Source organism: Canis lupus, chromosome 12 (genome assembly GCF_003254725.2).
Source record: "Canis lupus dingo isolate Sandy chromosome 12, ASM325472v2, whole genome shotgun sequence".
NCBI classification, from domain to species: domain Eukaryota; kingdom Metazoa; phylum Chordata; class Mammalia; order Carnivora; family Canidae; genus Canis; species Canis lupus.
Window position 1 is genome coordinate 67,985,205 of NC_064254.1, and position 20,101 is coordinate 68,005,305.

Below are 20,101 nucleotides of genomic sequence, written 5' to 3' on the forward strand. Positions count from 1 at the left end.
TCTTAAAGATTTTATTTGAGAGAGAGAAAGAGGAAGAGGGGAGAGGGAGAGGGAGAAGCACACTCCCTGCTGAGCAGGGAACCTGATGCTGTGCTTGCTCCCAAAACTCCAGGATCATGACCTGAGCTAAAGGCAGACACTTAACCAACTGAGCCACCCGGGTGCCCCTAAAATTATTTAAAAAAAAAGAAAAAGTGTGTGCACGCAGGGATGGTGGGGAGAGAAGGGCAGAGGGAGAAGGGGAGAGAGAGAATCTCAAGCAGACTCCCCACTAAGTGAGGAACCGGACATGGGGCTTAATCTTACAACCCTGAGACCATGACCTGAGTTGAATTCAAAAGTCGGATGCTTAACTGACTGAGGCACCTAGGTGCCCCCAAAATTCTTTACTGAAGCTTTGCCTTCTCAGACGTTCTACAACTTTTGCATTCAGATTTTTGTTCCAGACTTTTTCTCTCCAAACAGCCAGTCTCATTATAGGACAAATTTTTTTTTTTTCCTTCAACAAAAATGTGTTCTCATTCCTTATATCTTCCTCACATATCTCCTAATTTTCTACGTACAGAGTTGTTTTCCTTATTTCCATCAATCCTAATTACATTTAGCAAGATTTTAACTTAGAAACTTGTCTGCAGTGAAAACTAAGTAGTAACTAACTTGGTAACTTGTGAATTGCTACACCAGAATTCTTTAGATCTGATATTTATGAATACATTTCATAATTTTAAAAAACATAACTTTTCCATAGGACATTCTTTCAATAAGGCACAAAGCATGTTTTCCAACAGATTCAAGTTATCTTTAGTTTTTCTGCAGTAAGAAGCCAAAAGCATAAGCCTATATTTAGTATTTAGTAATCAATTCTTTAGTATTTTATCTTTTTTGGAAACAACTTTGCTGTCCAGTGAATTCAATTCAATTCATCATCCAAGCCAAACTGTAAGATTTCAAGTTCCCAAAGACTTTGAAAGTTATACACAGGGTCAGATGGGCCATGAGACTGAGCAAGACACATTCTACAGTTTTTGTGGAAGTCAGGATTTTGGGGACAGTGCCATGAAGGCTTGTACATTTGAGACCTCTGGCCATTTGGAAGAATTCCAGCAAAAAAGGGCAAGCTGGAAAACAGTATTATAAGAAAGAGTTCTGTGGAGGGGTCTTACCTTTTGGTCTGGGAATTTGTACTGAGGCCAGGAAACCCTACATAAAAAGATGAGGCGTTTTTCCTCAGGCTTTGGGGGTCAAATTTGTTCCAGTTTTTAAGAATACAGCCCAAGAGGGAGTCCAAAGGAACTCAAAGAGGGGGTTTGTCCCTGAGTGGGAAGGACTGGCTGCTGATTTCCAAGAGGTATCCCACCAAAAGGAACGAAACTCTGACTCCTGGTTGTAATTTCAGTCAGGGCGTCCCTCTGACCTGAAAAAAGATGGGACCTTATGCAGAGAGACTGAGTCTACTGGGGCATCCCACCCAGAAGAAGGTCACAGCAAATGGGGGTGTCCCCTGCAGCAGCAAAAGCCTGACACCTGACTGCCAAACCGGGGTGGAAAAAGAGGGGAGAGGACTCACCACGCAGAGTGTGGGAATGTGTTTTGCCTATAGATCAAGATGGTGGCTGGACCTACCAAAACAAAGGAAAAGGGGGAGCAAGGTAGCTGAGTGTCAGGAAAGGGTCCTGAGTCCATAATGTACGCAGATTCGCTCTGGAGGAGCTGTAGATGAAGTGGGAGAGGAGAGGAAAGGGGTCCTTAGCCCTCATGGGCATGGCCAGTGCAGCCTCTTTGCCCTCAGACCTTTGGACCACACCAGGGAGCTGTCCTGTTCAGGGACCTTTGGTTGTCTGAGGAGTACTAGGGTTAGACTGCCAAGAGCTGGAAAGAAAAAGAGGGAGGGAAGGATCCCTCACCCTTTTGGGCGAGGGGTGGCCTGGTGGTTCCCTGTGGGCTTCAGATCCTCACCAAGGAGTAACTTTGGCCAGAGGTCATCGGATCTCCAACACCACTGGAGTTGGTTCCCTGAGGGAAAGTCCTAAGAAATTTCCAGAGCCAACAGAGGGTCCCCATATGGGCCACCAAATGTGGGGCATCCCAGTGGTGCAGGTGTGAAAGAATTCACCCAAGGCAGAACAGGAAGGATAGGAGTTGACTGAATATGCTGCAAGGGAGCCGCGGGCAGGACAGCAAGGGAGGGACTGTCTTGGATGAGGTGGTGGTGGTGAGGGGCCACAGTTAGAAGGCAGAGTGATGGAGTTTGGGGACTTAGGAAATTGTCCCTTGTATGGTCATCTTAGGACCTGTGCCTGATTGTCATTGGCCAGTTCGGGCCTCTGGTTGTTTCAGGGTTGGTTGCTTAATGAGCCTGTTCACATCATTTAAAACAGATGCAAACCTGGAAACACACAGTACCTCAAAAGAGCATTCATCACAAACAGGAATCTGCACCTGCAGAGCTGCTGTGCCACGAAGTGCTCTTCGAAGTGTTAGTCGCTCGGGCAGGCACTGGACTGCGGCTGAGCCGTCTAAGGCATTTTACCAGAGGGAAGACCGTCTAGCTCCTTTGCAGACCAGACACTGGTTTTCTTTTCTTTTTTTTTTTTTTTTTAATTGGGGGAGGTGAGCAGGGAGAGAGAGAATCCCAAGCAGGCTGCACACCCAGCATAGAGCCTGACCCCGGTGCAGGGCTTGATCTCACAACTCAGAGATCATGACCTGAGCTAAACTGAGCAGATGCCTAACCGACTGAGCCACCCAGGTGGCCCCAGACAGACACGGTCTTAATTCACAGTGCATTGTGTTCATCCAAATTGGGGACCAAGGGTCTGAGAGGGCTGAATCTGGGCCAACAGACCCCCAGAAGAAAACTGCTTAGAATCAAATTTGGATTTAGGTGGAATAAATAAAATATAAATCAACAGATTAAACATCTTTCATTGTTCAGGAAGGACTAGAACAGTTCTTGTTAATTTGTGAAACATCTGGCATAGAAATTGTCAGCGTCGCTAAATTTCACGTTACCCCAAACCCTAGTGATTTATGTTCTATCTTGCATTGAAGTCCATCTTCTAAAATTCAGGATTAGGGCATCCCAGGTGGCTCAGCGGTTTAGCGCTGCCTTCAGCCCAGGGTGTGATCCTGGGGTCCCAGGATCGAGTCCCACATCAGGCTCCCTGAATGGAGCCTGCTTCACCCACTGCCTGTGTCTCTGCCTCTCTCTGTATCTCTCATGAATAAATAAATAAAATCTTTAAAAAATAAATAAATAAAATGCAGGATTATTTGAACTGGCATCCAAATCCAAATTGCTTTTGATTGATAATTCCTTCAGAATATTTAGCCAAATCTAGATCTGATGTAGTTAATGCTATGTCAGGGGTGGATTTTTTTTAATGTTTTTTGTTTTGCTTTTTTCTTTAAGGAAAAAAAATGTTTAAAGGAAAAGTAAATACTTTAAAGAAATTTTAGAGTTAGAAAATGTTTTCAAAGTTAGATCAAGATTTTTTTTTTTTTTTTAAGCCATCAGCTATCTTTCTTCCTTCTGGAAACTCTAGTGTTTCTGCTTCTTGGTGGCTGTGAAGTAATCTTCACTCTGGAAACTCTTGCGTCTGTTTTCTCAGTCCTGACCTTTACGTGGATTAACAGTGCAACGTGTGATTGCTAACACCGTGGAAGCCCATCTTCGTGAAATGGAAAGACTGGCCGTTTAAGAAAACCAGCAGAGCCAGCTCCCGGTGCCTCCTGAAGTCCTGTGAGGCCAAAGGTCTGCTCGCTCCCTGGTCAGCCGCTGAGGGGGCAGTGGTACCTGCCGCTCCCCCCCCCCCCCCCTGCCCCATCACGACTCAAACATCTTGTTAGTAAATAGACACGAGGCCACCTGCGGACGGTGGTTCTCAAAAACGGTGGGAGGCAAAGGATTTTATGTTTTCATTTCAAGCAAATCTTAGTGCTGTTGTAGGCTCAGGCACAGGTGACCAACCTGCCGAGCTGAAACGACATCTGAGGCTGACCTGATAATTAAGGAATGGCTTTGAACAGCCGTAAGGTCCTGTTTCAATATTGTACGACGTAAAGGGCTTAATCTTATGTTTGCAAATCTGCGAGTTTAGTTTTCCCCCTCTGATCACCTCAGTGGGGTTGCTGGTGAGGCTTTCTAAGTGAATGCCCCACTTGTTTTAATTTACCTCCTTAGCAAAAACAGAGAAAACATAGTTGTTTAAAAAAGACAAGGAAAAAAAAAAGAGCAAACGCTCATTCCATTCAGATGTCTATTCATCTTACTTTGAAGTCCAAGGGTAGTGCAAATTTTTGATTTGCAGCAAATTCTAAGATTATCCATTAACTACTCTAGCAGGCTTCCTACTCCCTTTGTAAGTTTTAAAGGGACCAGGCTCTTTTCTCGGAGTTTATCTTTAAAGAAGTATATTTTCAGCACAGCCGTCTTCCAGAGCGATGGGATAACTTTTCAAATGTTGAAGGGATGTGTTAGAGACTAGTCTTAGCTGCGTGCAGGTGAGGCAGCGGCTGGAGCTGCTGCTCCCTGGGGTGAAGAGCAAGTACCAGTGCTCTGGACTCTGCGTCCCTCTTGGCAAGTAGGGAGCTGCTTTTGTCATAAGGAATGTTTACATTGCATTCTGTAATAAAGCAGTCTTTATCATAAAGAGTTCTTTATTACAGAATCACTGAAAATGCTGTGCGGCCTTTATCACCCTGTTTTGGGATGTCGCGTGTAACATAAAAGATCCAGGCCCCTGACCTGGCCACAAGAGTCTATACTCCGGAGGGGCAAAATGAGGGCCTGTTGTTCAGTTTGAGGATGTGGGTCTGAAGAGGGAAGGCAGCAGATCGGGGAATCGGAATCCTCCCAGGCCGGGACAGACCATGGCTGCGTTCCTGGAATTTCTCTGTCACAGGGCACAGTAACTGCGACAGCCGTGGGGGACAGGTACTGTCCATGTCCCCCGTCAGTGTGCCCGGGTAGCTGGACTTCTCTGTGCCGCGGCCGGCAGCGCGCCGTTGGAGCTCTTTCCGTCTTGCTTTCCCGGCCTCCCTACATTACTGCCTTTTGGGTTTTGCTTTTGTTTTTGTTTGTTTGTTTGTTTGTTTTTTAGCACTCAGAACTTGAGTCAGCAGCTGTTCCTGCAGATCCGCATCAGAAATCATTATCTTGAAGTGTCCCGTAGTCGTTCTTCTTTTTTTTTTTTTTTTTTTAAATTTTTTTTTTATTTATTTATGATAGTCACAGAGAGAGAGAGAGGCACAGAGACATAGGCAGAGGGAGAAGCAGGCTCCATGCACCGGGAGCCTGATGTGGGACTCGATCCCGGGTCTCCAGGATCGCGCCCTGGGCCAAAGGCAGGCGCCAAACCGCTGCGCCACCCAGGGATCCCTCGTTCTTCTTTATCCCCCAAAGATACGTAGTTTAACCTCTATGTACAAAGGTTTGATCAAAAAAAAAAAACAAAAACAAAAAACAAAAGTTTGATCATCATCTTTATGTAATAAGTTATGTGAATGGTACATAGAAGTCACTGAGCAAAAACCACCCACCCCTTAAAAAGTTGGAGGCAGGGGCAGCTGAGGTTGAGGACCTTCACGGCATTGGCCACGTCACACGCTTGTAGAAAATACTGCAGGTAGTTATCGACCTTTTTGACCAATGACCTCCTTGCTTTGCTGTCTTGTGCCACCACCGGGTTTCCAGGGTTTCTGCAAATGAAGTGATTCAGGGTCCCTTCTCTTGGGTACTCCTCTACTGTGCAGCTGTTTGTTAAGGAGAAGCTGGAAATTCTGCTGCACTTGCATCAGCTTTATGGGAGCTGGTTTTGTATCTGGGCCCTCACTTTAGCTGACTAAAGCCCAAGGACTCAGCCTGGGGCCTCCGTGGAGGAACAGCACGTCTGAGGTCTCCCTGTTGGCTCTGTGGCTCCTCCGCAGGGCAGAGGTGCATAGGGGAGAGAAGCCAGCTCGGCAGCTGACGTTCTTAGGCTCCCATCCCAGCCTCTCCAAAAGGAACCTGCTTCTGGGCTCGAGTGAGGGAAGAGGAAGCTCTCCCTTGGAGTCGGCTGGTCGGAAACAGATCATCCGCAGATCCGCGTTGAATCACCATTTACTTGAAGTGGGAGATGGTTGGGAGGAAGGGCAAACTGTGAACTACTTTGCCCTTTCTTCTTCTTCTTTTTTCTTTCACCCGTGATGTAGAATGAGCAGATATTTAGGGGTATGAATTCTTGGTTACTTTGGATAACAAAACAATAAATAGGATTTCACACAATCCAAAAGTGGCTTCTATGGTTAACAAAGGTTGCTTGGATAATGAAAAATGTTTCCGGAGCAGACGGCAATCAAACTGTCAGCAAGGTTCTGGTAATCTCGGAGAGGTGTGCAGCCCTGGAATAAGCACGTGTTTCAGAACATAAATAATAGACTCCTGCCCGGAAGGTTCTTCTACATCCAAAGTCCACCTGAAACAACTGCTCTACAGAGTGATGTTGTTTCTTACGCAGATAGTGGCCTCTTGTTATAAGCTCTGTATTGGTTTAAAAAGGTAGATTAAGGGAGCCTGGGTGGCTCGGTCAGTTGAGGGTCCACCTCATGACCTCAGGGTCATGGGATCAAGCCCCATCTTGGGTTCTGCTCATCGAGGAGTCTGCTTGAGATTCTCCTTTTGCCCTTAACCCCCTGTGTGAGCTAGTATGTGGGCACACACTCTAAGATAAACAAATCTTAAAAAAAAAAAAACCACTCATAAAAGATTAAGAGGCAGCTTATCGGTTGAGCGTCCAGCTCTTGATTTTGGCTCAGGTCATGATCTGAGGGTGGTGGGATGGAGCCCCATATCGGGCTCTGTGCTGGGTGTGGAGCCTGCTTGGGCTTCTCTCTATCTCTCCCCCTGCCCCTGCCCCTGCTCACCCTCTCTCTCAAAAAAAATTAAAGAGTTTTAGATTAAATATGGAAACATCTGTCCATCATTCTCATGTCTTTATCCAATAACTCTATTAGAAATATCAACTTTGCCTAATAGTTATGCTTTCTGCTAAAGTGCATGCCAGTCTCCAGAGGATGAGACATGGGCAGATAATAATAAAATAGTCTGCAGCAATCCTGGGAGCCCTGGGCTGCAAGTGGAACGCCCCAGATCTTCTAGGTCTGGTACCTCAATGAGGAAGAAGGACCCAGAGATCCAGCCTCCCTAGATTCTGTTCTCTGACCCCCCAATCTCCTTACTTACTGACCAGAGAAACCTTTTTAGCTTGTAGATTTTGGTGAGGGTGAGGAGGAGGTATTAGAAGCTGAAGTTCTTGTTTTATTTTAACAGCAACAAATTTTAATGAAATAACCCCCTAATAGTTGGAGAACTATTTCCATTTAAGCATAATTTGAATTTACCAAACTTCACCAGTTTCAAAAGACCCAAAACATTTCACCTTATTCCTTTTAAGGATTATAAAGTAGAGCAAGGGGAAAAAATAAACCGCTAATAAAGGATAATAGCAGTTTGGCAGGCAGCTGTTCTTAGTTTCATCAAAAGAATGACTGGTAAATTTAGTTTTGTTTTTTTTAATACTAAAGAATGTCTTTTAAAAAGTTATATTAGATCCTTTGGGTACTTACTGAAGTAGATTAGTACATTAAAACTGGATTCAAATTCCAGAATAAAGCTGATGACTACACATAATTATGTCCCACCTGCCTTAAATCATGTTATTCATTTTCTTCAGAATTGAGCTGGAATCCATCTTTCCACTTTGTCTAAATTTCACTTACTGGGGAGTGATCAGGGTCTGGGAGGAATAAGCCAGGTTGAGGTTACCCTTATCAACAGCTGTCTTATCTTTGCAGCCACAAGTGGATTTCGTGGACGAGCACCGTTCAGTAGAAATATAAGGCAACCACATATGTAATTTATAGTTTTCTAGTTTCTATATTTAAAAAAAATATTTTTAAAAACACGAAATTAGTTTCACAGTACGTTTTATTTAACATAAGCAAAATATTTCAACATGGAATCAGTTAAAATCATTGAGATATTTTGCATGCTTTCTTTTCACCAAGTCTTCTAAATTTGCTGTGTGTTTTCTACCTAGCCCATCTCAGTTTGAGTTAGCTACATTGTGAGTGGTCAGTAGTCCCCAGGTGGCTAGTAGCCACCATGTGGGACGGCACAGTGTTAACATGGTGTGTGTAAGGAGATAGCTGGAGGTGAGGCTTTTACCTGTCAAACCAGGAGTTAGAGCTTCACCCCCAAACACTATGGGAGCCATCAAAGGATGTTAGGCAGAGAAGTGTTTTTAATTTTAATTCTTGGCAGTCTCCGAGAATATAAATTAGAGATTCAGGAGTTGGGGCCTCAAGCAAGAAGCATGCTAGGAGGCTGCTGTTTGTCTAAGTGAGGAGTGATAGGAACCTGAACTAAAACATAAGAAACACAGACCAAAGGAAGTGTGTCTGAGGGGGGTAGGGGGTAAAATCATCAGAATTTGGGGGTGGCTCCTGGGTCTTAGGAGACGGAGTAATCTGGGACGGTTGTCAGGCTTCTCCTTTGCGTCGTTGGGCCAGCAGTCGAAGTGTTACCTGAATGGAGGGAGGGCAGGTTGGCGCAGGGGAGAGGGGTTCAGCATGGCCCATGCTGCCTTTGAGGCGTCTCTGGCAGGTGGATAGGTCTCGTTTGACGTGTAAGAGTTCACACAAGAGACTGTAGCCTTAGAAGCTAGAAAGACTGGGTAGGAACATTCGGTACTTAAAGTGCCAAGGAAAACGTTAGGCAGTAACAAGAAGGGGACGTAAGACTGAGGTAATCAAGGACAGCTTTATAGAAAAGGTGGGATCTGAGCAGAGTTCAATTAAAGAATGGGTAGGATTCAGAAAGTCAAAGATAACAGAAGAGGCAACAGAATTGTAGAGAGGGAAGAAAGTATGAGTCTATGAGACGTGTTTAAGCGACACCGAATAAACCTGTCCTGCTGGGCCAGATGGGATTAGGGCTGAGATCAAAGCGGGTCTAATGCAGTTTGCAGACATGTTTTGTTTGGCTTGCGTGGGGTTGGATCATGCAGCGTTCTAAATATTAGGTAGGTGCCAACATTTCCACACAAAAAATTTCTGACTTTCCTTTAAAATGAAAGGGGGCTGGGAGACAGACTTGGCAACGTGGTGGTCCTACATGGTGAAAATCAACTTAAATACGTGCTCCCTCTCTCCAACGAGACTGTTTCCCTCCTTAATGTTACTTGCCGGAGTCCTGTAGGTATTTGCATTTTCTGCTTTTGAGTCGAGGATCAGTAGGTAATAAAGGCACAAGGATAGACTGGTGACAGATTATGAAGGGCTTCTGATACCAAACTAGAGAATATAAATGTAGGCGGTAGGCAGCTGATGACTAAGGGATTGATGAGATTAAACTCCTATTTAGAAGGATTGTTCTGGACCAGCATGAAAATACAGAAGTTAGGGAGAAGGGTTAGCAGTTTTGAAAAGGAAAAGACAGATGTGGTGGTGTTGGCACATCCAAGTGGGCATAAAAATGCGAAATGGAAGTCTCTTAAGGGGATGTCATTCATCCCCAAGGCTACTAGGACCACCTGGGAACCATTGGGCCATTGAACTTGTAGGGTAATTTGCTTTGCAGGCTTCTGGAATTCCGGCCAAAGTTTGGCGTAGGGAACAGTAAGTGATTGTCTCAAACAGCTGTTTGGATTTGTTCAAACGTCTCTGTGATTTCAGAGCAAACAGTGGGAGTACAGACATGCTTTCTCTCCTCCTTGTGAGCACAGATGATCATTGAGAGAATGGAAGTGCTAGCACAGGGGTGACCCTTAGGGGCCGTGGAGCAAAGCTTATGGCAGTGGGTGCTGAGCTGCGTGTTTTGTCGCCCAGTATAACACCTGCCTGGTCACGCTGCCTTTCAAAACGTTGTCAGGTGGCCGTTTTACAGTCACTATTCTAGGGACACTGTAAATTAAGAGGAAAGGTCCTTTAAAAAAATAGGCTAACATTAATATCTGATCATTATTAACTGTGTCAGGCACTGTTCTAGGTTCTTCACGCAGATCCCTTAATCTTCACAGCCACCCCTTGAGGTACTGTTACTATCTCCAGTCTACAGACAAGGAAACTGAGGACCTAGAGGTTAAGAACTTACTCAAGGTCACCAGGCTGATAAGGGATAGAACCTAGACTTGAACCCAAGCAGTCTCTCGGAGAGGCTTCTCTCTTACCTGCCGTGTTAACCGCCTCAGCGTCTGTCTGTCTTGATGCCACACGACAGCCAAATTCACAGGGAGGGAACCTGATGCTCTTACCCTGGAAGCCCCGGGGCGACTTATTTCAGGGGTGTCAGTTGGGTTCAGGTTCTAGAAGATGCAAAACTGCCTTTAGGGAGAGCAGAGAATGGGGCCCTTAGATAACCTTGAGAGAGCGGGGTTATAGGAGGGTTCTCCTCCTCCGGCGAATGGCTCCATGTTACCTTAGGAAATGTGTCATCGGTCACCCTTTTTTGAAATAAGACCTCCCATGAGGATCCTTGTTTTCTTTTATGCGAGCTAAATCAGGTTAGCCTTGGCTTCATACGTTCTGATGAAAAATTATCACAGAAGAAACTTTATAAATATTTGGATTTGGAAGGAGGTGAGAGTCCATCACATGGTGGAGACACAAAAGCATTTTGTGTCAAAACTTGTCAGTTTTCCCCGCCGTATTTAGTGTTGCTTCTTTCTCTTCGGTCCACAGATGAAACACGTGAATGAAAGATTTCAAGATGGAAAAAATAAAGAAGTGATTCTCATGTGCATTGGCATCACTTCAGGAGTCGGACGGCTGCTCTTTGGCCGGATTGCAGATTATGTGCCTGGTGTGAAGAAGGTCTACCTTCAGGTACTTTCTTAGGCCACTTATCCTCCCAGCAAAATTCTCTTTATCACCTCATGTCTTGTTATAGGTATTTACTTGCTTAAATTCTTCTGTAAAAATGACAAATATTTTCTAGACCCTAACTTCTACCAGCAGTCTTTCAAGGGCAACATTGGTTGAGTTTTGGGTTTTCAACTTGGGAGATTGGCGCTCAAACAGCAACCTTATTTGTTTTGTCATGGAACTCCACCAAATCAGAATGTTTTTCGCCCATTGCTTTTTCTAAGAAGAATGTTTTATTTTTGGCACAGCTCTCACAGTCATGTGCCTTTTGCAATATCTTGTGAAATTCAGGGGTGTGTGTTTCTCTTGAGCTTCTTTATTGCCGATTGCCTCCTGGGATTGAGGGGTGCGCGCTACACTAACGGTAATTCCAGATTGTACCGACACTCATTCGACAAGTACCTAAATGACTCCTTCGTGCCACACACCGTGCTAAATGCTGCGGATGAAGCGTGAGCCATGGTCTGTGCCCTCAGTTAGTTGCTAATGGTCTCATGGTGCTGCAGCGCGGCGGAATAATGACTATAATAATAGATGGGTGCCATAGAAACATCTGGATCACTAGTGAGGGTCGGAGCAGGCCTCCAGGGCTGCTGGGGGGCTAAGAGGTGAGTGGTAGACAGGTAGATAAGGAAGGCAGAGAAGTGTGTTCCAAGCCGAGGAAACCACATGGGCAGAGAGGTGGAGGTGTGACACAGTATGTTGTGTCTGGGAAACTGAGTAAAAGGAGATGAAGGGGCATAAAGGGAGAGCAGAAAATCGACCGTCTGGAGGGAGAAGCAGGGGCCAGGTCAGTAAGAGGATGAACACTATCCCGAAATCTACCAGGAGCCCTCGGAGGGTCCGAACCAAGCAACGGGGGACAGGAGTTGGATTTTATTAAGCTCAATCCAGTGACTGCGAAGGGTGGGATGAGGTGGAGGACGGGCACAGAGGCTACATCCCGTACAGCCCCATCTCCAGAACAGGCTGCGCCACAGAGGCAGATGTCAGGTCGGTGGTTGCCTGGGTCTTGGGGGGCAAGGGGGTGTCACTGGGGGCGGGGGGATAGTTTTTGGGGATGATGTAAATGTTACAATTAGGCAGGAGTGACGGTTGTATGACTTTGTTAACCAAAGCCCACTAATTATGTACTTTAAAATGGGTGAATTTTATGGTAGGTGAATTTATATCTCCGTAAAGGTTTTTTTTTTTTTTTTTTAAGTGGAGGCCAAGGTACTTGCTGGAGCCTAGTGAAGTAGTCCAGACAGGAGGGGTTCAGGTGGGAACACTGGGATCAAACAGTAAAATAGGGACACTGGGAATGAGAGTCTGATGGAGCCACCTAGGCTGCGTCTCAGATTTGTGGCTCCGTCAACAGTGGACGGTTGTGCTGTTTCATAAAGATCGGTAGTTCGTAAATGGGAGTGAGACGCTGGGTTCATCTTTGCCATTTTAAATTTGTGGTGCTTGTGGGAGAGCCGAGTCTGGAGCCCCTGAGAGAGTCTGCGAGACCTGTGGGACTTCGGCCTTCATGTGGCAGGAGTAGCAGAGGATGAACGGGGCGGCCAGGCGGGTGGGAAGGAAGCAGGGCACAGGGTGCGTCCAGGGACAGGAGTGGTCAGCCGTGTGAGCAGCTGCGAGAGGGCAAGCACGTTACAGACTTAAAGGTTTTCATTGGATTTAGCCACAGTTTCAGTGAAGTGGCAGGTGCTGAAGATTGATCTCAATCCCTGGGTAAGCGGCGGTGTAGACGAGTTAGGCCAAAAGCTTAGCTGTGGAAGGAAGGTGAAGGGGAGCTCGGGGAGGGGGCGTTTGGGATTGGGGAATCGTGTCTGCTCACTATACGGATGGGAGGCAGTATTTGAACTGGGCGTCGGAGGAGAGGTGGGATTTGGGCACAGGAAAATGATGAGGAGACATTTATTACAGATAAAGCAACTTCCATTAATTGATGTGAAATAACAACAGCCACCACTTACTGACAGGGCCCCATGTGCCAACAGTGAGCCTCGTGCCCACGTGCAGTGTTATTGCTCCGCCCAGCCCTCGGGGCCTCTCGGGGTTCCCTCCACACCGTAGGGAGGTGCCCCACGGCGGGCGTCTGCGTGAGGTCCCGGCAGACAGCTGGACGAAGGAGTGGAAGGCAGTGTAGATAGCTGGGAGAGTAGCTACATCTGAAAGCATTTGCTGTACGATCATCCCCTCTTGCTAAGACCGAACTGTGGACATTCTTGTGGAAGCTTTGGTCTTGTTCTCGAGGGCCGAGAGAACCCTCTAATGGACGCTTGTTGCATTACAGACCTTCAGCTTCCTTTCCTGCTTTCCAAAGATTGTGTCCTCTGTGCTCCACCTAGACCCTGGCGGGGTGAGGCCAACAAGACACTGAGTCTGAGTTCCTGGAGTTCCTGGAGCCATCTGGGGGCCATCTGGGGGCAGGGAGGATGAAGAGCTCAAGAGGGGAGGGAGAGGACGAGGGGAGAGGTTGGAAAGCTAGGCAGGGCCAGATTATACACGGCCTTCAGAGCCAAGAGGAAGAGATGTTACTTTAAGTGTAGTAGGTCTTTGTTGGAGAATGACGTGGTCTGATTTCATGTTGAAAAAAAAAAAAAAAAGAGGGATGCCTGAGTGGCTCAGCAGTCAGAGCACCTGCCTTTTGCTCAGGGTGTGATCCCGGATTCTCAGGTTCGAGTCCCACATCGGGCTCCCTGCATGGAGCCTGCTTCTTCCTTTGCCTGTGTCTCTGCCTTTCTCTCTCTGTGTCTCTCATGAATAAATAAATAAAAATCATTTTTAAAAAATATTTATTTATGTATTTATTTGAGGGAGGGCAGAGGGAGGGAATCTCAAGCAGACCCCTTAGTGAGTGCAGAGCCCGACACAGGGCTTGATCTCACAACCCTGAGATCGTGACCTGAGCCGAGATCCAGAGTCAGATGCTTAACCGACTGAGCCACCCCGGCGCCCTCGATTTCATATTTTAAGGTCACTGTGGTTGTATGTGGAGGAGAGATTGCTGGGACGGGAGCAGTCATCCGTTCTCCACAGTAGCATATGCTGAGTCCCAGGTGAGAGGACTGCATCTCAGAGAGGCCCGTGGAGGAGAAAGGCGGCCTTCGGTGTGTCCTGCGGCTGCGGGGCCACCAGTGGGCCCCTCCTGGGAACGCAGTGGCACAGGAGCCAACACAGGCCTAACCCATGTGGCTACTGGACTCGCCCCTTTCTGTCACTCCCCTCCTCTGTCTCTCCTTTTTCCTGGCTTCCCTGCCCAACTCCCAGCCATCCCGTGTGGTTTTTGATTCTTGGCTGTTCTCTGCTGCAGCCAACTCCAGCTCTGTCTGTTTGCTTGTTCCTCTTTCCCTCGCTGGCCGTCTGCCTTCTGGCCTCACCTCTAGAGGTGGAATGCCCCCACTGCCTACCTTCCTTACCTTCCTGTCACCGCTGGTGCAGACGTACCCGCTCCCCACTCTGGTCTGCGAAAGCCCGACCCCGGGGGGCTGTGACAGTTCTCTCCCCTTCCCGCCTCCCAGCAGCCGGGCACAGAATACACTTCACAACCTCCCACGTGGTCTAATTTCTGGCCACAGTGATCTTGGGTTTGGGAGGCTGCGGAGCAGAAGAGCACAGGCTCTGGAGTGAGAGAGGAGTTCACCCCAGATCTCATCACCAGCTGTCTCCAGAACCGGCAGAGGGCTGTGGGAAGGATTCATGACGACGACTTACATAAAGCGTCGGCCCACGGTGGACGATTAATAAACCCTTCCTTTTATTATGTTTTAATATTGTCAAATACTGAAGCAGATCCTGATTCGGAACAGGTCTCATGAAAGGAGACCTTAGTTATCCTGAACTAGAAATCTTTGCTTTTAATTTTTTTTTTTTTTTAAGTAATCTGGACACCCAACGGGAGGCTCAGACTCACAGCCCTGAGGTCAAGAGTTGGTGTTCCACTGAGTGAGCCAGCCAGGTGCCCCAGAGACCTTTGCTTATGGATAGATTCTTCAGCCCTGTTGAGGAGTCTCACACTTCGGACGCCTGGGGGGCTCAGTGGTTTAGCACCTGCCTTTGGCTCAGGCCGTGATCCTGGAGTTCAGGGATCAAGTCCCACATCCCTGCATGGAGCCTGCTTCTCCCTCTGCCTGTGTCTCTGCCTCTCTCTGTGTGTCTCTCGTGAATAAATAAATAAAATCTTTAAAAGAAAGAGTCTCACACTTTTGCTTCTGAATTTAAACTCTATCAAGGTCCTGGTTTCCAGGTATTTTCAGTCTATTTTATTTTATTATTTATTTTATAAGATTTTATTTATTCATGATACAGAGAGAGAGAGAGAGAGGCAGAGACACACACAGGCAGAGGGAGAAGCAGACTCCCTGCAGGGAGCCCAACGTGGGACTTGATCCTGGGTCTTCAGGATGACACCCTGGGCCGAAGGCAGGCGCTGAACCGCCGAGCCACCCAGGGATCCCCAGCCTGACCATTTTAAATTCTGAGCAAAGAGATGACTAAACTGCATTTTATGGAATAATAATGGTTAAAGGTTTCTGCTCTGGGTTCCTGGCCGAAGTCTCTGAAAGCCTGGAAACTTTATATTGAATAAATTAGTAGGAGCAACACTGACTCTAACTGTGTGTCTGCCTCTGAAAATGCCTTCTGCTTATTCAGGTGCAGTTCATTTTTCTTCTTGAGCTATACTTAGATTCCTGAGCAACATTTAAACTGACGTTTCTCCAAGAATATTCTCCTTGTGATAGAAATGGGGAAGGATAATAGCAAAAAAAGCAAACAATTTTTTTTTGTCCTTATATAAACTAACTCAAGCAAGGACCTTCTGTAATAGAACCTATAATATTGTGACAGAAGATTTTCCTTGGATGGTTTTAAGAAACCAAAAGCAAGAAATACTGTCAATGCCTTATTAAATCTCAGTGCCGGAGACTAGAAGAGAATTATGGACCTTTAAATACCTCATGTAAACCTAACCAGAGCTGCTGTGTTTGAGGAGGGGAAAAATGCTCGTAGTAATACTAAATTTATTTGTCAAACTGGAGCGCAGTATTTACAAATCAGTAATTGATGGATGGAGCAATACTTATTTGGGGACCTGATAAAGTACGGAAAATCCCATATGAACAATTCGCTAGCTGTTTTCTGAGAGATGCTAAAGGATAAGTGCGTAAACGCCTATGAACTTAATTCTTAAAGAAAAACCAAGAAATTTTACTTTTAAATAAATTTTTTATAAATTTATTTTTTATTGGTGTTCAACTTGCCAACATATAGAATAACACCCAGTGCTCATCCCATCAAGTGCCCCCCTCAGTGCCCGTCACCCAGTCACCCCCACCCCCCGCCCACCTCCCTTTCTACCACCCCTAGTTCGTTTCCCAGAGTTAGGAGTCTCTCATGTTCTGTCTCCCTTTCTGATATTTCCCACTCATTTTTTTTTCCTTTCCCCTTTATTCCTTTTTAAATAACAATTTCTATTTAAGCTATTAAAACTTACCAATTTTGAGTAACAACTAATGATTATTGTCAACGAATTGAAAAAAGAATATAGTTGCTATCGTTTGAACTGAGGAGAACTCGTAGTCAGGTAAAGTATTAAGGAATTATATGCTCATGGGGGAGAATGACTGGCTTGTTACCAGAAATTGCTGACAGATTAAGTACTGTGACTGTAACAGCTATGAAGGCAGGTGCAGAGGGGTCGTTTGAGCGGACTTCGATAACATGAGCCCTGTTGCTGTCACTCAGGCGAGTTTTCCACAAGGGTGCACGGTTCTTTTTTTCTTTTGGATAAAGCAAAGTGTAATTTCCCCTTGATGTACACAGTAGTTGCATTCCTGGCATATTCTGATGTTTTAAAATTCTACAAAAATATTTTGTCTTTGTGTAAATCAGAGTTAGATTCTAGGTTCAAATAAGTAGAAATAGGTTATTCACCTATATAAATGTCATTCCAGATTCTTTTTTTTTTTTTTTTGTCTTTCCAGATTCTAAAAAAAAAAAAAAAAAAAGTTTTGCAAGGGAAAAAAGAAAAACAAATGAGAAAGCAAGGCACAGGCAAAACAATAGTCTTTTCAGCCCTAGAGAGTAGAACTAGGACTGAGAAAGACAGTTTGCACATGTGAGGGGAAGGCACATCTTTTAGGATATTTAAAATGAATAGTAATGGAAAATAATAATAAAGTTATATGCTCAAATATATAATAATAAATTTGAGACTTTTTTTTATTTTAGAGAGGTGGGGAGAGGCAGAGGGAAAGAGAATCTTAAGCAGGCTCCATGCCCAGTGCAGAGGCGACATGGGGCTCGATCTCATGACCCTGAGGTCATGACTTGAGCTGAAATCAAGAATCCGATGCTTAACCGACTGAGCCACCTAGACACCCCTAAATTTGAAACACTTAAGTGAAGTTTTGTTTTGTTTTGTTTTTACAAAATGAACCAAAGGACAAAAATTGGAAGGGGCCAAAAATGTATAGAAAAATCAGGATAACTACCAAGAGTAAAGCACCTGGGTCTCATGTTACATAAATTTGAGAAAAACATTCGTTTATTGAGCACAGTTGACTTTGTCCAAATAGCATGCTAGGCTTTCAATAAATCACTCTGGTTCTCATATCTTGGAAGAGACTCTTACTGAACAAAACAGTAAAAGAATAGGAAACCTATTCAAAGAACAAAATATTCTTGAAAGTTAACCTTGTGCAGTCACAGTGGCATGGTTGGGAATGTTTGGTCTGTGGCTTTACCAATTAAATCCGTTGAATGTGGCCCCACACGGTGTCCTGAAGTTTTATTCTAGATTCTCTGGGGTTTGTGATAATAGGTAAGTTTCTAAGAGTCAAATGATTTTCCAGGTTTATCTCTCTTTATGTTTGTAGGTAGAGTTAAAAATGTCTGTATAATTAAGACTATTCAAGTGTGGTTAGTTTATCAGTGACAACACTCTTGAAATCTTTCCCTGCTTATGAATTTCAAACCACTTTCTACATTGCGATTTATTTTAGGTCTTTCTGTGTAGATGGGAAACACCAGGAAGCCTTTTCACTTGCTCAAGGTCACAGAGAACTGGAAGGAACCTGGTCTTGTTCCTCTGAACCTTAGTTCTCCAGCCTGCCAGGCTGCAGTCCACTAATTACCCACACGAAGAGATTATGCATGTGTTTTCAGTGAAGTTGAGTTGGAGAAAACGTTTAAGTAGAAAATAAAAAGGGGCACCTGGCTCAGTTGGTTAGGTTAAGCGTCTGGCTTCCACTCAAGTCGTGACCGGGCTTCTGGGTCCCTGCTCAGCGGGGAGCCTGCTTCTCCCTCTGCACCCCACCCCCAGCACAACCCCCTGCTCTCTCTCTCGTTCTGTCTCTCAAATGAATAAATAAAATGTTTAAAAAAGAAAAACATCAGGAGAATGGGAGATTGTGTTCTTTAGAAAATATGAGGTGCCAGACTTATCAAATAACTAACTCAAGCGTTTTAAACTAATAATCATACCATAAAGTCATATTTCAATAATGAAGGAGAAAAACTTACTCGACTGTATGGTATGATGGTGTCAAAAGAGATCTGACCTGGAGTTTGAAACTTTTTTTTAAGATTCTATTTATTTGAGAGAGAGAGAGCGAGCGAGAGAGCATGAGCAGGGGTGGGGGAGAGGGAGAAGCAGACTCCTCACTGAGCACGGAGCCCGATGTGGGACTCGATCCCAGGACCCTGGGATCATGACCTGAGCTGAAGGCAGACGCTAACTGACTGAGCCACCCAGGGTCCCCTGAAACTTTTTTGTGGGGTCACCGGGCCACTTGTGTTAAAGGCAGCTGGAGAACTTGGCAAAACTGTGTGTCCTGTGTCCCTACACAGTCTGTGGCGTCAGGTGCTCCTCAGGTGATCCTGCTGCAGACGAGGTTGTGAGGGGCTGTCCTGAGGCGAGCCACCAAGTTTGGTGTGCCAAAGGTGTGCCTTTTGGGTCCTAGGAAAGACAGAACCGAAGATGGTGATGCAGCTGGCTGCTGCTTACATGGTCTCTCCCTTCCCCAGGCCCCTTGTCCTTGGGGGATACCCTCTGGGACCGTGCCATCTGCTACTGCTTGTGCAGACCATGGTTCTCGGGGCGGGGGGCACATTTAGGCACATTACTAAACGTCTCCTGGCATCACTCTCTGCATCTGTAACATGGGCATAACCTTAGTGCCCACCTCACAGAGTTGTTGGGAGATCATTAGCTAAAGTGCTTAGAACAGTGCCTGGCATTTAGTAAACACTAAAGAAAGGATAGCTGCTATTATACACATATTTTTAGAAAGACTGATGCTTTTTTATTTTTTTATTTTTATTTATTTTTAAATTTTTAAAAAAGATTTTATTTATTTATTCATGAGAGACACAGAGAGAGAGAGAGAGAGAGAGGCAGAGACACAGGCAGAGGAAGAAGCAGGCTCCATGCGGGGAGCCCGACGCCGGACTCGATCCGGGGTCTCCAGGATCACACCCTGGGCTAGAGGCAGTGCTAAACCGCTGAGCCACCCGGGCTGCCCCTGATGCTTTTTAAAAACATTTCTTCTGCTGACTAGTGACCTGTCCAGTTTTATTTAGTTCTTTGCCTAAGAGAATTATTGAATTGTCTGCTCCTTTTTTTGTACCCACCATACTCTGAATATACAATTATGGCACCATCTAGAACACTTGATGGGTACTCGTTTTACATGTTCATCTCCCCACAACCCACGGGTAGGACCCAGGTCTTCTGCACATACCACAGCACAGAGCACAGGAGCTGCCAGACGGCAAAATCAAGTGTTGGGTCCTACTAACTGAGGCTACATGAAAGTGTCCTGTGGCTCAAAATATGCCTCAGCCTTAACTCTAGGGGGCTTAAATAGGGTCTGATTGTGCTATGTCACCAGAAGACAGTGTCTGAAAGTATCACTTGATAATCATATTGATTTACACTATCAAGTAAAATTGGATTACATAATTAGTTCTTAGGATGTTCTTAGTAGGATATGTTTATGTTTTCATTTGCATATTATACATATTTCCTATGATAGTCAAAACTTAATTGGAATTTGAATAATCAAAACTCAGTACATACTTATGTAATGCATATCAAATCATAGTTATTTTAATCTCTCACTTGGTCTGAATATCCAGAGTATGTCTGGAATATTGGCAGGCAATATATTCTTAATTATTTAAATATCTAAACCTTCTGTCATTATCA

At 45.3% G+C, this 20,101-nt stretch overlaps 1 protein-coding gene across 2 annotated transcripts in view; it reads left to right on the plus strand.

Annotated features, from left to right (window-relative positions):
* The window catches only part of SLC16A10 (solute carrier family 16 member 10), a 115,598-nt gene that overhangs the window by 84,344 nt on the left and 11,153 nt on the right, over positions 1–20,101 (plus strand). For both annotated transcript variants that reach the window (XM_025444973.3, XM_035697587.2), the window contains exon 4: positions 10,720–10,863. In XM_025444973.3, the coding sequence (XP_025300758.1) occupies positions 10,720–10,863 (144 nt within the window). The remainder of the gene's footprint in view (positions 1–10,719; positions 10,864–20,101) is intronic.